Source organism: Haliotis rubra, unplaced genomic scaffold, assembly GCF_003918875.1.
Source record: "Haliotis rubra isolate DU_JTF1 unplaced genomic scaffold, ASM391887v1 Scf78, whole genome shotgun sequence".
Classification (NCBI taxonomy): domain Eukaryota; kingdom Metazoa; phylum Mollusca; class Gastropoda; order Lepetellida; family Haliotidae; genus Haliotis; species Haliotis rubra.
In genome coordinates, this window is record NW_025767501.1 from 2,438,602 (window position 1) to 2,455,290 (window position 16,689).

The 16,689-nt window shown below is 40.6% G+C and overlaps 1 protein-coding gene across 1 annotated transcript in view; it reads left to right on the top strand.

The window, feature by feature from the left end:
- LOC124260885 (equilibrative nucleoside transporter 3-like) overlaps nucleotides 1-16,689 on the top strand; it is a 51,144-nt gene that overhangs the window by 24,392 nt on the left and 10,063 nt on the right. The window contains 7 exon segments of the mRNA XM_046695208.1: nucleotides 5,774-5,823; nucleotides 5,825-5,860; nucleotides 8,106-8,252; nucleotides 10,849-10,879; nucleotides 11,171-11,262; nucleotides 14,959-15,073; nucleotides 15,849-15,934. Coding sequence (XP_046551164.1) covers nucleotides 5,774-5,823; nucleotides 5,825-5,860; nucleotides 8,106-8,252; nucleotides 10,849-10,879; nucleotides 11,171-11,262; nucleotides 14,959-15,073; nucleotides 15,849-15,934 — 557 coding nt within the window.

The window sequence follows — 16,689 nt, forward strand, 5'->3', positions numbered from 1 at the left end:
GCCTACGCTGACGCCGGAGATTATAACTGAGGGTCCCGTCACTATCACAGAGAGGACACCCTCAACGCCAGCGCAGACCATCCCAGACGACCTGGTCAACCAAATCATGAGACTGATGGAGGACCGTTACGGTTTACAGAGGCCCCAGAGCCACGGGCCCCAGAGCCCAACCCATAATAAGTCATACAGGGCCCCAGAGCCCGCCTTGGCTTCGCGTAGGGCCCCAGAGCCCACAAACGCGCTTCCGCGAAGGGCAATCCAGCCCGTAGCGAACACTTCGCTAAGGAAGTCCCAGGCCGCCTCCGCGAAGGAGCTAGAGCCTCACCAGTTGCAAGGGACATCGCGGAGGAGGAGCACTTCGCTGAGCCCACACCCTGTAGAACACAGAGGTCGTTCGCGAAGCAAGCGCTCATATATTGATCGGACTCTGACTAGATACATATATTTCGGACTCTGAAGGTTTGCGAAGGCTAAGTGGCTCCAAGTCTACTTCACCCAGAAGATCTAGAAGGGATACGTCGAGAGCTTCGCTAAGTCCCCGGTGTTCGCCGAGGAAGTCTCCTCCAAGGTCTCCATATACTAGCCACTCGTCATATATAGCCACTCGTCAGTCCGTTCAAGACATCGCATGAGTTGTCTATCAACTGTTGTCTATCAACAGGTTATTCAGCCAGAGCGGCAAAGCAGTCTAGCTTGCCCTGCGTAACTCAACTTGCAACTTATACGATGACAAATGGCACAGTTTTGTCAATTATGCTGCAAAGAAAGGATTTACAGCTAGATATGCTACTCATCTTCAAGTGGCTGACTACTTATGTTATCTACGTCAGACTAAGATTTTAAAAGGCTCAACTTGTCCACCTATCTTGCAGCAATAGCTCTGTCATAACTGAGAACGGGCGTCAAGTTAACCTTAACCCAGTTACTCGCCTTGCTTCGAGCTTTCCGATTGGAGGATTAAAACGGAAGTTTCACGCTCCAACTTGGGATCTGAATATAGTGCTCCAACACCTCACAAGTGAGGTTTATGAACACGCTTTGATGGTATACTTGGACCCCATGATACGATGAATCTATCACGATGGCCAGTAAGAGCACTGAAAATATATCTCCACCGAGCCAAACAGGAGGGAAAAATTCAAGAGATTTATTTCCTCTATCAACAAGCTATGCAGACTGAAGTCTCACGTACTACTATCTCCTTTGGATCAGAACTGTCATACTACGTGCCTACAAGACTGCAGGACTCGACCCTCCAAGAGCTTCTAATCCTCATGATATTAGAGCGCTAACATCTACACTTGATCTACACTGCAAGTGCTATTGAAATACCATAATGGAGGGTTATTTCTGGAGATCCGATATGGTGTTTGCCAACCACTATCTGAGAGATATCACCACCGAGGACGTCTCAGGTATCCACCAATTCGGTCCCATGGTCCTCGCACAACAGTTGACAGTTCCTCGGAGAAGATAAGTCAATCTTACAGATTTCTACTTATCTTATAACAGTACTAAATAGCTACATGCTATATATATTTTGCTTAAGTTCTTTTATTATCTTAAGCTCAGTACTATGGTTATTATATCATACAATATATAGGCTAACAACTCTACGGAGTTTGTTATTATATATTTAGCTTAAGTTAATCATATCTTAAGCTCAGTACTATGGTTACATTATAAATGTATTAGCTAACAAACTCTACAGAGTTTTTGCTATTATGTATGTAGCTTAAGTTAATTATATCTTAAGCACAGTACTATACTCATATCATAAAAATATATTAGCTAACAAACTCTACGGAGTTTTTGCTATTATATATGTAGCTTAAGTTTATTCATATCTTAAGCTCAGTACTATGTTTATATCATATAAGTATATTAGCTAACAAACTCTAAAGAGTTTTTGCTATTATATATTTAGCTTAAGTTTCATCATATCTTAAGCATTATGGTTACATTATAACTTGAATTAGCTAACAAACTCTACGGAGTTTTTGCTATTATATATGTAGCTTAAGTTTATTCATATCTTAAGCTCAGTACTATGTTTATATCATATAAGTATATTAGCTAACAAACTCTAAAAGAGTTTTTTGCTATTATATATTTAGCTTAAGTTTCATCATATCTTAAGCATTATGGTTACCGTATATGACCGTCTATAAGCCGAATTTTGAGGACCAAAAAAAGCAGTCTGTAGAAGGGGGTCGTCTTATCCATGAGTTACACTTTCGTCAAACTTTTTTCCAGGGGTAAGAAAACAACATCGTATCACTTCGCGTGAACAAACAACAGAAGACGACTTTGTCAGTAGAGACATCAAATTTGCAATTAAACATCACTAGACAAGATTAATTACCATTTAAGTTATAAGTTGTTTTTGCTGGGCATTGTTTTATTTGCAGGGATTAAGATTACCGTGCGTATTTGTCTCGTACACAAAGCCGGAAATAGCAATCAGCTGTGCACACGTTTCCCGGCGAACAAGTTCAAACATGCACAATAATATAACGGGACGAATTCTGACGCAGTCATCAGTAAAATATAATACAGAATACCGTTATTTAACCCAAAGAAATATATCCTAGCATTGTGTAATTTTAGTTACAGTTTTTGCTCTATAAATTAATTAAGATTACCGTGCGTATTTGTCTCGCATACACAAAGCCGAAATAGCAATCAGCTGTGCACACGTTTCCCCTTGAACAAGTTCAAACATGCATAATAATATAACGGGATGAATTCTATTGATTGAATACTATATTTAACCAAAAGAAATATATCCTAGCATTGTGTAATAGTTTTATGTAAAAATATATAATCAACACTAAGGTTATCACGGACCATCATGAGCGTGGGCAGCGTGACATGGAACAAGGCGGTAATCAGTTTGTGATTGTTGAATGGGGTAAAATAAGCAAGCCAGTTTGTTGCTACAATAAATATGATATTTAGAGAAGCAAAATATATTATGCATTTTCTGTCAACTACACTTCGCTTCGATCCATTGAGTAGACACAATATATATGACAGTGAATTCTTTGAATAATGTGGACCAAAGTTATAATTATTGGTAACTGCCAGTTGTCTGTGGGATGAGTTTGTCGCATGTTTATTGTTAGTGGACTATTTTTCTTATTGTCATATATATATAGATGAAATATGGACACTTAAATAATATATTTTGAAACAAAAGTTGACTTCAGTTTTTATTTACCGATGGTACTTTTTCTCTTGGGTTCACATTTCCATACTCACCGATTTCACAAAATGGCGTCTCGTTGTTGATGCAAGCAGTGATTGTCGGGATATAAAAAGGAACACAAACACATGTTGCCACAATACACCGGTAATCTTTATTATGTAATATTCTCACCAACACTTACGCTGTATATCCACTTTCCAAATGGCGTCTCGTTGTTGATGCAAGCAGTGATCGTTAAAAAAAGGTAAACAAACACCGGTAATCTTTATTATGTAATATTCTCGTAATGGTGTCTCGTCGTTGATGGAACATACTTACCGGGTACTCTGGTCTCTGTTGGCCGCGACCCATCGCAGGGGGGCGGCCTATCCATGAGAGATATGATTTTGACACTGATTTTGAGGGTCAAGTTTGGGGGTCGGCTTATCCATGGGGTCGGGTTATAGACGGTCATATATGGTACATTATAAAATGTATTAGCTAACAAACTCTACGGAGTTTTGCTATTATATACATAGCTTAAGTTTAACCATATCTTAAGCTCAGTACTATGTTTATATCATGTAAGTATATTAGCTAACAAACTCTAAAGAGTTTTTTGCTATTATATATTTAGCTTAAGTTTCATCATATCTTAAGCATTATGGTTACATTATAAAATGTATTAGCTAACAAACTCTACAGAGTTTTGCTATTATATATTTAGCTTAAGTTTAATCATATCTTAAGCTCAGTACTATGTTTATATGATAAAAGTATTTTAGCTAACAAACTCTAAGGAGTTTATGCTATCATATTAACAAGCTTAAGTCTTAGTCTTTAGTCTTAAGCATTGTATTAATGTTATATATACTTTTATCATAATAAGTAAATTGTAATAACCTTTATATGGCAGCTGATAAGTTAGCAGCAGGAATTCATCAGTTCAGTGCCTTTATGAAGTTCCCATAGGGTTATTACAATCATCACAGTTCAAATCACTAATTATTAAAATCCAAAGTATTATATATTCCCACCTCCTTTTCCGTCAGATTCTACAAGCAATCAGCATGAGTCAGGATAAGGAAAAATATGTAATTTTTAGAGTAAAATTGATATTTTATACTTATCCTGACTCATGAGGTAAGCCCTCCCATCCTCCCCACATAACACTTTGGATTTCCCTGAAAATTCAAATGTTGGGCTCAGTATATGAGGAGAGAGTGAGGCACATGGGTGGAGGTGGCGCCCTCGTTCCCGCGCTTGTGGAAGGGAGGTAACTCGTGGTGAGTTCTAATTAGTGATTTTTTATTGAAGGGAACTTCAATAGGGAAATACACGTGTTCCACTATGTTCGCAAAGAAGAAGAAGACAAGCAATAAGCATGAGTCAGGATAAGTATAAAATATCAATTTTACTCTAAAAATTACATTTTTCCCCCTCATAGCACATGTGCAGTGAAATAGGTTCGCGCAGCTTGGAAGCGGGTTGTCCAGTGAATACTCGGTAAAGGCTTTGGTGTGTGCTATTTTTCTGATGTTTTGTTGATATTTGTTCATGTTTTTATGTATGTTATGACAGTAGATTACCGATTTAACTGTTTATATAATTTCATTTGTCTATTTCACCACACGTTCTTCTTACCGAGTCACTTTCTCAGTTCGATACTTAAAAGCAATGTCATTATTTAGCGTTGACAGAATTTCTAACTGTGATATAGATATGTCGTTGTCACAGACAAAACTCAATTTCTGTTTTATTGGCACCTATGTGTCTGCCTGCCTGTCTGATAATGACAATATTCAATACACAACTTTGATCACTGACCACATGCAATTTGAACTTAGCACCTATCGGGCTATACACCATAAACAAAATACATTGATTTATGGCTAGTGCGCAAGAGTTCTGTCTGTCACATTATGTAATTACACAGACAGGCAGGTGTGATATCTGTACACATGACATGTTATTATGTCCTTGGGTTGCAAACAAACTGCAATACACAACTTTAATCACTGACCACATGCAGTTGGAACTTACCACACACCTATCAGTCTATACACCATAAACAAAACGCATTGATTTATGGCCTGAGTTCGGTCTCTGTCACATTATGTAATTACACAGACAGGCAGGTGTGATACTTGTACACATGACATGTTATGATGTCTGTTGATTGCAAAATGTTATACACAAAAAAATGAGCATGTATTTACAAAACCCAAACATCTCTATATATACACACACAATGAGCCATGAGGGCATCTGCAAATGAACCAGCCGTTACACTTGAGTGCAGACCCACCCGCTCTGACTGGGTTCGGTATCCCAGCTGCTTCGTTTCTTGGAAGTAAACCCAAGTACAAAATATTGCACTTTTGATTTGCGATTGTACGCTTATAATTTGTTTATATATTTTTTTCATAATCAGCCATGTATATTATATGTCATGAATAAGTGATAATTGTGTTTTAATTATGTTTGATTTTTTGGTTGCATGTGACCTTTAAGCTTTAATAAAAACTTTTAGTTTGTGAGTGTAGTGTAGAAATATAATCAAAGCTTCTGTGTGTCTTGCAGGTGCAACAGCTGTGATGACAGGGTCAGTGTTTGGGCTCGTGTGCCGATTTCCCCCCGATGTACACTCAGTCAGTCATGACTGGACAGGTGAATATGGCACTGCTCATCTGAATCCAAGTTTCCAGTGATCTAGCTATCATGGCATATTGTCCATGTGTATATTTTCTCTGAAACAATAAATATCATGACAATGCAGCATTCCTTAAGCTCTATAGGACCTCTACAAACATATCTCACAGTGGTCTGTTTAGCCAATTTTACGAAGATGTGTTTTTCTTTCTGAGCTCACTTGTGTAGTATCCCATGATAATTGATTCATCTAGATTTTCTTTGTTTTTAACTGATCCTCACATCATGCACTTTCCCTTTTATCTTTCAAGTGTGGAGTTGAAACAACCTGAAACAAAGTTTCCAGCCCCTTGTAACACCTCATGCAAACACACCCCTGCTACATCTAGTGTTGTAGGCAGTTACTTTTAGCATATGTAACGTGTGCATCTTGTCCTGGTGACTGTGTTTTTCTGGGTTCTGGGCTTTTCAGCCAAGGCCCTTACTCTGCAGCGACAGCTGCAGTAACAACCGCTTCCATTCCCCCTTCATCCGTTTCTTCAGATCAGTGATCCACGATCCAAGTTTTATTCACCATCTCTCATTCAGTACCTTTGGTGGTGGCTGATAGAGTTGGACATCTGCAACTGAGTCTCTTCATTAGTGCATCATCTTCCGGATCAAAGAGTGGCAGGGATGTGGCAAGTTGATGATCAACCACTCCACTTCAACAACTTGGAATTCAAAGCGGCAATTCTAGCAATATCCCATTGCTCGATGTCAGACACACTGCTGAAATTCAGAACACCATCATAGCCAACGCTCCCTCTTGCCCAAACCAACTGAATGGAGACTCCATCCAGAGATATTTTGTTTGATCTGCCAGAGCATCAGCATTTGTAGGACTTCTGTCCTCCCCTACAACGAAGCACACATGACACATTTGGTCTGACCTTAGGCTAGCGAGTATGTTCAAAATTGCCTCTGTTCACCCAGCTGAAAATAGGTACCTGGTGGGATAAGTCATGTGACTATTAACCTCAGTGCCTCACAGACACCTTGGGTTATCTGGGGTAATAACGTCCAGCATGTTGTATGCACTCAGAACGTGCCCGTTCATTTCACTTGTTCCTTGACTACAAGGATACATCTAGGCTGTGAGTTGCAGGATAAGCACAGTTGTCTCATTACCTCCGTAAATTGAAGAACCTGCTGTCTGGGACTGGGGACCGAAAGGTTCTTAGGTTCTTAACATCAACATCAGAATCCTTTAGTCCCTGGGAGGAGACACCATCCAAGTGCCCTAAGTGAGATAGGATTAGTTGAAAGAATTGAAAATGCATTGTGTATTTATGATACTTATCTTATCTCACATGATGGACATCCACATGCCCAACCACACAACACAAATTTCAAGATTGGTTCTGACTCCAAGTGGTGTCCCCAGCCGTGATGTTGCTGGAATATTGCTAAAAGTGGCGTAAAACCAAACTGTGAGTCAGTCAGTCAGTCTGACTCCAAGACAAGAGAATGATTTCAGTTGGGTGTCACATAGTTGGCCAGGGCAAGTGGTGTGTTCAGGTGAGGTGTTACAACAGGCAGGAAACTTTGTTTCAGGTTGTTTTCCATACCATCATCAAAAGAAGAAGGGAAAGTTGCACAGCATGAGATGAGTAAGACTAACATAGGATAGGCAAGGATGTAGTCTTGTAAGTAAGAGTAAGTGTTCAAGAAAATTTCACATACGCTAGAGAATCTTGTGGCTGTAATCTTTGGACTATCATTTTCCTCAGCATCATGTTTCTACTGTGAATGTTTGCTTGTTTGGTTCCCTTGTCATACCTGTAAGATAGGTAACAAGTAGAAATGGTGGGTATCATGAACTGTCGGAACAACAATCTGTTTGATATATTGTTGAAGTAGTAAAAGCAGTGGAAATATTTACACAGCAGACATAAGTGGCCATGAGTGAAAGTTTTCCTGTTTATTTTGTGATGTTTTTGATGCAATAAATATGTGTTCTTACTGACTGGGCAGTCATAAATGTCACTTGTTCCTCCAAATGTACTGGAGATGGGGGTGGTCTGCCCTGGCTTAGGAGTTGTGCCCATTATGACAGAATCAGCTGGTCACAGTTGAAGTCCCATATTCTTCCTGATTCTAGTCAGCAACATGCCCACATTCAGGGATTAAATGGTGTCAGCTTAGGCCTTCCTGCAACATTTAGCCAAATGGACTGCTACTTCAGGCATTAAACCCCATCTGACTTCATATCTACTTTCAGGCTGTTGGAGGTACGTTTGCTGCACTGGCCAGCATCTTCTCACTCCTAGGGTCGGGAACTGTGTCACAGAGTGCATTTGGCTACTTCATGACAGCCACCGCAGTCTGTGCCATTGCCATGGTGGCGTATGCTCTCCTGTATTACTTAGTAAGTCAACATTGTATGCATTGGTATAATGTACATCATTAGCAGGGAAATTGTTATATGCATTTATGTGACTAGTAGTGATTGTGGTGAAACTCACCATGCAGAGTTGGATTCCTTAGTCCCAGTGATAAAGGTGCTGTAAAGTCACTATGCAGCGTTGCATTCCTTAGTTCCTTTGGTTAAGGTGCTGTAAAGTCACTATGCAGAGTTGCATTCCTTAGTTCCTTTGGTTAAGGTGCTGTAAAGTCACTATGCAGAGTTGCATTCCTTAGTTCCTTTGGTTAAGGTGCTGTAAAGTCACTATGCAGAGTTGCATTCCTTAGTTCCTTTGGTTAAGGTGCTGTAAAGTCACTATGCAGAGTTGCATTCCTTAGTTCCTTTGGTTAAGGTGCTGTAAAGTCACTATGCAGAGTTGCATTCCTTAGTTCCTTTGGTTAAGGTGCTGTAAAGTCACTATGCAGAGTTGCATTCCTTAGTTCCTTTGGTTAAGGTGCTGTAAAGTCACTATGCAGAGTTGCATTCCTTAGTTCCCAGTGATAAAGGTGCTGTAAAGTCACTGTGCAGAGTTGCATTCCTTAGTTCCTTTGGTTAAGGTGCTGTAAAGTCACTGTGCAGAGTTGCATTCCTTAGTTCCTTTGGTAAGGTGCTGTAAAGTCACCATGCAGAGTTGCATTCCTTAGTTCCTTTGGTTAAGGTGCTGTAAAGTCACTATGCAGAGTTGCATTCCTTAGTTCCTTTGGTTAAGGTGCTGTAAAGTCACCATGCAGAGTTGCATTCCTTAGTTCCTTTGGTTAAGGTGCTGTAAAGTCACTGTGCAGAGTTGCATTCCTTAGTTCCTTTGGTTAAGGTGCTGTAAAGTCACTGTGCATAGATGCATTCCTTAGTTCCTTTGGTTAAGGTGCTGTAAAGTCACCATGCAGAGTTGCATTCCTTAGTTCCTTTGGTAAGGTGCTGTAAAGTCACCATGCAGAGTTGCATTCCTTAGTTCCTTTGGTTAAGGTGCTGTAAAGTCACCATGCAGAGTTGCATTCCTTAGTTCCTTTGGTTAAGGTGCTGTAAAGTCACTATGCAGAGTTGCATTCCTTAGTTCCTTTGGTTAAGGTGCTGTAAAGTCACCATGCAGAGTTGCATTCCTTAGTTCCTTTGGTTAAGGTGCTGTAAAGTCACCATGCAGAGTTGCATTCCTTAGTTCCTTTGGTTAAGGTGCTGTAAAGTCACCATGCAGAGTTGCATTCCTTAGTTCCTTTGGTTAAGGTGCTGTAAAGTCACCATGCAGAGTTGCATTCCTTAGTTCCTTTGGTTAAGGTGCTGTAAAGTCACTATGCAGAGTTGCATTCCTTAGTTCCTTTGGTAAGGTGCTGTAAAGTCACCATGCAGAGTTGCATTCCTTAGTTCCTTTGGTTAAGGTGCTGTAAAGTCACTATGCAGAGTTGCATTCCTTAGTTCCTTTGGTTAAGGTGCTGTAAAGTCACTGTGCATAGATGCATTCCTTAGTTCCTTTGGTTAAGGTGCTGTAAAGTCACTATGCATAGATGCATTCCTTAGTTCCTTTGGTTAAGGTGCTGTAAAGTCACCATGCAGAGTTGCATTCCTTAGTTCCTTTGGTAAGGTGCTGTAAAGTCACCATGCAGAGTTGCATTCCTTAGTTCCTTTGGTTAAGGTGCTGTAAAGTCACTATGCAGAGTTGCATTCCTTAGTTCCTTTGGTTAAGGTGCTGTAAAGTCACCATGCAGAGTTGCATTCCTTAGTTCCTTTGGTTAAGGTGCTGTAAAGTCACCATGCAGAGTTGCATTCCTTAGTTCCTTTGGTTAAGGTGCTGTAAAGTCACCATGCAGAGTTGCATTCCTTAGTTCCTTTGGTTAAGGTGCTGTAAAGTCACTGTGCAGAGTTGCATTCCTTAGTTCCTTTGGTTAAGGTGCTGTAAAGTCACTGTGCAGAGTTGCATTCCTTAGTTCCTTTGATAAGGTGCTGTAAAGTCACCATGCAGAGTTGCATTCCTTAGTTCCTTTGGTAAGGTCCTGTAAAGTCACTGTGCAGAGTTGCATTCCTTAGTTCCTTTGGTAAGGTGCTGTAAAGTCACTGTGCAGAGTTGCATTCCTTAGTTCCTTTGGTTAAGGTGCTGTAAAGTCACCATGCAGAGTTGCATTCCTTAATTCCTTTGGTTAAGGTGCTGTAAAGTCACTATGCAGAGTTGCATTCCTTAGTTCCTTTGGTCAGGTGCTGTAAAGTCACCATGCAGAGTTGCATTCCTTAGTTCCTTTGGTTAAGGTGCTGTAAAGTCACTGTGCATAGATGCATTCCTTAGTTCCTTTGGTTAAGGTGCTGTAAAGTCACTGTGCATAGATGCATTCCTTAGTTCCTTTGGTTAAGGTGCTGTAAAGTCACTATGCAGAGTTGCATTCCTTAGTTCCAGTGATTATGCTGTAAAGTCACTGTGCATTTTCTGCAGAAGGTTCCTAAATGAAATTAAGCAACTTGAAAATGGATTACACATGCCATACTGGCAAGCACCTTGTTTGAGAATTGTTCATTTTTTTTTTTCATGAATGATTTGATACTTGTGAATGCTAATATTATTGTCCTCCTTTGCTTTCAGGATTTTTCAAAATATTACATAACAGAAACAGGTGACTATATGATTTACTACTTCTGACTAAGAATATATATCTTGAACTGACATGTAAAAAGAGAGTTAAAGGAAACTTTATTTCCATGCTTGAGTCACCTATGCTCCTCTATGAATATGTTTATTAAAGGTAAAGCTCTACAGGACATTTGGGAAAGTTTAATAGGTTAACTTTGTTATGTAAAGTAATTGAATTTATCTCTTCACTGAAAACGTAGACTTCGTCATAGCCTCTCATATAGAAAGAAGTTTGTAACCATGCTGACAGCTAAATTAGTTCTTGGTTTTCCAGATGACAATCACCTGAATGCCCATCACAATGAGGGAACTATGTCTACGGAACATCTGGGACATATAGAATTTTATACCACCATTATTAAAAAGGTATGCTGTTTGACATATTTGATAGGTTCTTTTTCAGAAGAGGTCCTCCTTGGGGTACTTATAAACATTTAAACGTTCATGTTAAATTCCTACGACAGTTGTAACTATATTTGAATAAAATATTTACAAAACCAAAAACACGTTTTTGTCTTGTTCGACCACCAACGCAGGGCCCCGCTGGGCCCCTACAGCCAAGAGCAGGTAACTCTAACCCTGAACCTTGTAACTCACTTTCCATGCTGTCATTCACATGGTGAAGATATGGGTGCTGTCCTGTCAACTTTTTTCAAGTTGAATTCCTAGCAAACAAAGATAAAGATGGGTGAGAAAGAAATTAATACTGTATGTATAGTTCTTTTCTATTCGCATGGGTGATACATGGAACGCATTTCGAACAATTTTCATTGATAAATGTTGTAACTTTTTCGTCACTTCAAACCATTTATATGCAAGATGGCGAGTGGGGTGGTCTGCTTTCCCTTTTTCTATGTGCGTTTTCGATCTTCAGTAACCCATGCTTGTCGTAAGAGGCGACTAACGGGATCGGGTGGTCAGGCTCGCTGACTTGGTTGACACATGTCAACGGTTCCCAGTAGCACAGATCAGTGCTCATGTAGCTGATCAATGGATTGTCTGATCCAGACTCGATTATTTACAGACCACCGCCATATAGCTGGAATATTGCTGAGTGCGGCGTCATACTAAACTAACTCACTCACTCACTCTATGTGCGTTTTTGCTTGAAAGGCAACTACGCCTTAGATTAGGGATTGTTGTAGCGTGTATTATAATTACATTGCATTACATGTATACAGTAGAACACGGATAAAACGAACACGGATATAGCGTACAAACGGATATAGCGAACAAATTTAAAAGTCCCGTCAACAGTCCTTTATAATATCATTAAAATTATACGCGAATAACGAACTCGTGAGTAGCGAATTAACGGCTATAGCGAACTGATTTACTACCCCCAAGCCCAACTAACGACGTGATTAGCGAACTCACTCAGTGTCAGCTCAGTGTCAGCTCAGCCACTTAGCGGTATACATCAACCTTGTTGGCGGCGAATCAACATTGTTCGATGGTCATTAACGTGTTTATCAAAACAAACGTCGTGTTTAAAAGCTTGACTGGTATACAGGTCTTCAGTGCACTCTCGTCACTATGGCAGGCAAACGTAAAGCCATCACTTTTGACACCAAGCTTCAGATAATTCAGGCTGTAGATTCAGGTGTGAAATCTAAGACAAACATCGCTTACGACTTTGGCATTCCAAAATCCACTCTCAGTTCCATTATTATCAAATGTGAATAACGAACACCGGATATAGCGAACTAAATTTCGTGGTCCCTTGGAGTTCGTTATATCCGTGTTCTACTGTATATATGATTATTTGTGACATGTCATCACGTTTTTGTTGTTGACGATGTCACGTTACATCCGTTGCCTCGCCACTTCAAACTATGTGTTTGCATGATAGCAGGCAGGACGGTCTACTTTCCCTTTTTCTATGTGCATTTTTGCTTGAAAGGCTTTTATGCCTTAGATTAGGGATTGTTGTAGCGTGTACTATAATTACATCGAATTACATGACATTAAATGTATATAAAAATTATTTGTGAGACGTCATTGCGTCTAGCTGGTGCTTTTTGTTGTTGACGATGTCACACGACGAGTGATTTCTTCTGTACGATCGCTTTGCGATACTACTAGGGGAATATTGTTCATCATTTTTCACATTGTGTTGCAATTTGTGTTATTTATTTTTGCCAAATTCTCCACTTCAAGCTACGTGTTTGACAAGGTGGTGGATTTGGTGAGTGACATACGACGTTCTTCTACATATTTACATGTTAAGTCAATGTGGCAGCATTGCTTTTATGTTTTGCTTCGCATTACATTTTTTTAATTAGCACTTTGCTTTAATTTTTGCCTGCTATGTTATGTTGTGTTATGTTACACATATATATATTACATACATATACACAGAACGAAGCTCATGGTGACCAAGGTAGTGTTTTCAAGCGTGTTCATTCAGGCATGCAGATTTTATGTTTTTCACTAATCTGCTTCAGGCAGGGGATGATATTTGATGTCAGGACCCCTGTCCAAAATGAGTAAGCCACAACCTCTATAGAGGTAAAATGGTTATAGGTTTCTAAGGAAATTCTTTTTTCTTCCTCCACCTACACCTCCCCCACAAACATTGTTGCTGCACCACTAATGATTGATTTCTTATAGCAGCAGCAGAGATCGTCGGGGCGCACTCTGATCTCAGACTAGGTGTCCGGGCTCAGAGAGGGGCAGATTCCCGGCGCCTGTAGTTCAGGTCTCAACCTGATGTCTATCGACGCCTTTGCCAAGAGGCTGTTAAGTGTGACTGAGCTACCGGTCACCTCGACGCTCCGAGGTCTATTTGAGTGCATGGGGAACCCTGATTTATCAGGCTACTCCCACGTGCATCGGAACCCGGGATTTGTGCTCGAACAGTCGAACAGTCTTTTCGCTACTTTGAACCTTACATTGATTCAGTTTGTCCCTGAGGCAAGTGTGAGATAGAATCGCGGCTGTGTTGCCTCAAGTGTTGTCCATGAGGAGGGCCCGTACCGTTGGAGTTCTGCCTCCCGGGGGAAAGTCTTTGTTTCCAGCCATGTGTCCGGGACACGGCCTTGCATTCTTCCATCAGTATGCCGTCCTTCCCACTTAACAGCTCAATACTGTATGCTCCACTCGGCGCATCTCTCTGCTCTGCAGAGGGAGCTGGTGGAAAGGGGTAAAAGCGCCAGTGATTCTTCATTGGTTACTCTGGCGCGGCAGGTGACGGAGGTCCACTCTTATCTGGCTAGGGACAGTATTTGTAGCTGTGCCAGCCAAATGATGAGTGCGGTTATGGGCCTACGGCACCCTGTTTCGAGGAAAACGGAAGTCTGTTGAGCTTCTCTTTAATCCCTCAGGTGCCCTGGCATCGGCAAATGACATGTTGCCAACTGCAGGGGTTCACTGTATTCTGCCGCAAATACAGTGCAGCAAACACCAGTCCCGAGAGAAGGCGCAAATACTCCGTGCCGAGATCCAGCCTCGACTGGGCAAGGCAGCCATCAAGATGATTCCAAAAGGTCAGGAAAATGTGAGGTTCGACTCCACTGATTTCCTCGTTACCATACAGAATGGAATGTTCAGGCCCCGATTTCTCGAAACAAACTCAACTGCATTTTTTAAAATAAAAAAGCCCAAACAACTTAAGTAATCTGTCTACCAAACTCAAATTGTCTACTATGTTTGAGTTTAATATCGATTTCAGTTCATTCTGGGAAATGCATTTCCCTGCCTTTTCTCAAATTTGAGTAAAAACTCAGACTTAAGTTTGTTTCGAGAAATCGGGGCCTGACCCATTCTCCATCTGAGGGCTGAACAAGTTGATAGAGGTACTGTCCTTCAAGATGGAGACACTGCATGCGCTCAGTGATCTCATCTGTCGAGGCAGGAGATTGGCGGATGTTGTACCACAAGGTTTGTTCCCATGATTTCACTTGCCTTTTCTAGACTCTATTATGTACAGGCCGACACATGATATTGCAGGAAAATGGCTGACTGAGGCATTAAATGACTCTTGACTCCCAACAGGGAGGTGCTTTATCGTAGCCTCTCTTACATGATGTAATGCTGTACTGGTGTATATATTTCTTTCAGATTTGGCGTCAAGGCATTGGCGTATGTGTGGTGTTTACAGTAACACTGTCAGTGTTTCCAGCTGTTTGTTCAACGATACGGTCAGCAAACTATCAACAAGGGGATCCCTGGTCAGGTAGGGCATACATTCCTTGCATGCTTTATTGCTTAAGGGACAGGTTAAGTTATAAAATGTTGGGCTATGGCTCTGCCCTATACCAAGACAAAAAAACACCTTCAGCAACTCTGATCGTCAAGGAGTAAATGTGAAAACACCTTTTAACATCTCCAATCACCAAGGTGTAAATGGACTGGTGGACTGGGTCATTGCTAAGTTTATAAGGATGATAATCAGGGCACATCAAGTCTATTATGCCATGGCGTTTTTGGTGATACATTATATAATGTGATAGTTGTGATATGATGCACTAAGCTTGACAACAACTTCCCGTGAAGGTCCGGGTTAGAATTGATCTTCAGTAACCCATGCTTGTTGTAAGAGGCGACTAACGGAACTCGCTGACTGGTTTGACACATCATTGTATCCCAATTGCTGTTTCATGCTGTTGATCCCTGGATTGTCTGGTCCAGACTCAATTATTTACAGTCCGCCACCATATAGCTGGAATATTGCTGAGTGCGGCGTAAAACTAAACTCACTCACTTGACAACAACTGACATTTACAAGGATGTATTACCTGTAAAATATCATCCTTGACCTTCTTGATTCAGCCAACAACAAGGGAAGAAGCAATATTTGATGTTGAATGACCATGGTTACAACGTTCAAATACAGCCTACCCAGATATAGACTGCTTCAGCTATGTGTCTTGAATTAAGTGAAGATCATCCAAAGATTACATCTTCTATAACAATAAGACTAAACAAGACACTTCACTTGTTGTTTTCAGATAAATACTTCATTCCGGTGATTTGCTATCTCTTTTTCAACCTTGGTGACTGGATTGGTCGGCCAATCTCAGGATGGATACAAAAGGTTGGTTGTGACAATACTGAATCTACAGAAATGCTCATTAAAACCAGATAGTGATTACACAATCTAGATTCATCATTGCATTATTTATGTCATCCATTGGATTATTTGGGGAAGTTTTACATCATGTATATCAAGTATATGTGCTGGAACATAGACATCTTAGTATACTTTACCACAAAGAAATGCAAATCAAATCTTTCATTGTGAAATGCATAACAGAATATTTTCTGAAAAGAAATGTGTACAAACATGAACACAATTTGCCCCTTAGCTTTCTCTCATAAGTCACCATATTGAAAAACACCTGGTAATTCATAAAAGGATAGGAAACATGGTTTGATTAAGCTCAACTACAGAGAGGCATTGCCATTGGGATGCTACCAGCTGGATAAACATCAGCAGCAATGGCAAGACATTTTAGATGACAGTTGTCAGTCACAAGGAATCGACAGACAAGCAGCGTGCAGGACCAGGTCTAGATTCTAGATGGCCAAGGATCACTGCTCCTGTACAGGATCATTACATCTGGGGGACACATCTTGACCGACACCTATGACCAATACATTAAAGGTGCACATCATCATGTGTCAGCCGATACAGTTTGTCAGATGTCTCAGGCTCATACTGTCACCACCAACATCATCTAGGGTAGGCCCAAATGCACCTGCATTGGCAACGTCCTCAGTGGTAACAAGATGTCTTCTCACATGAGGCAAGGTTCAGCCTTTCAAGTATGGATACAGCCTATCCACTCA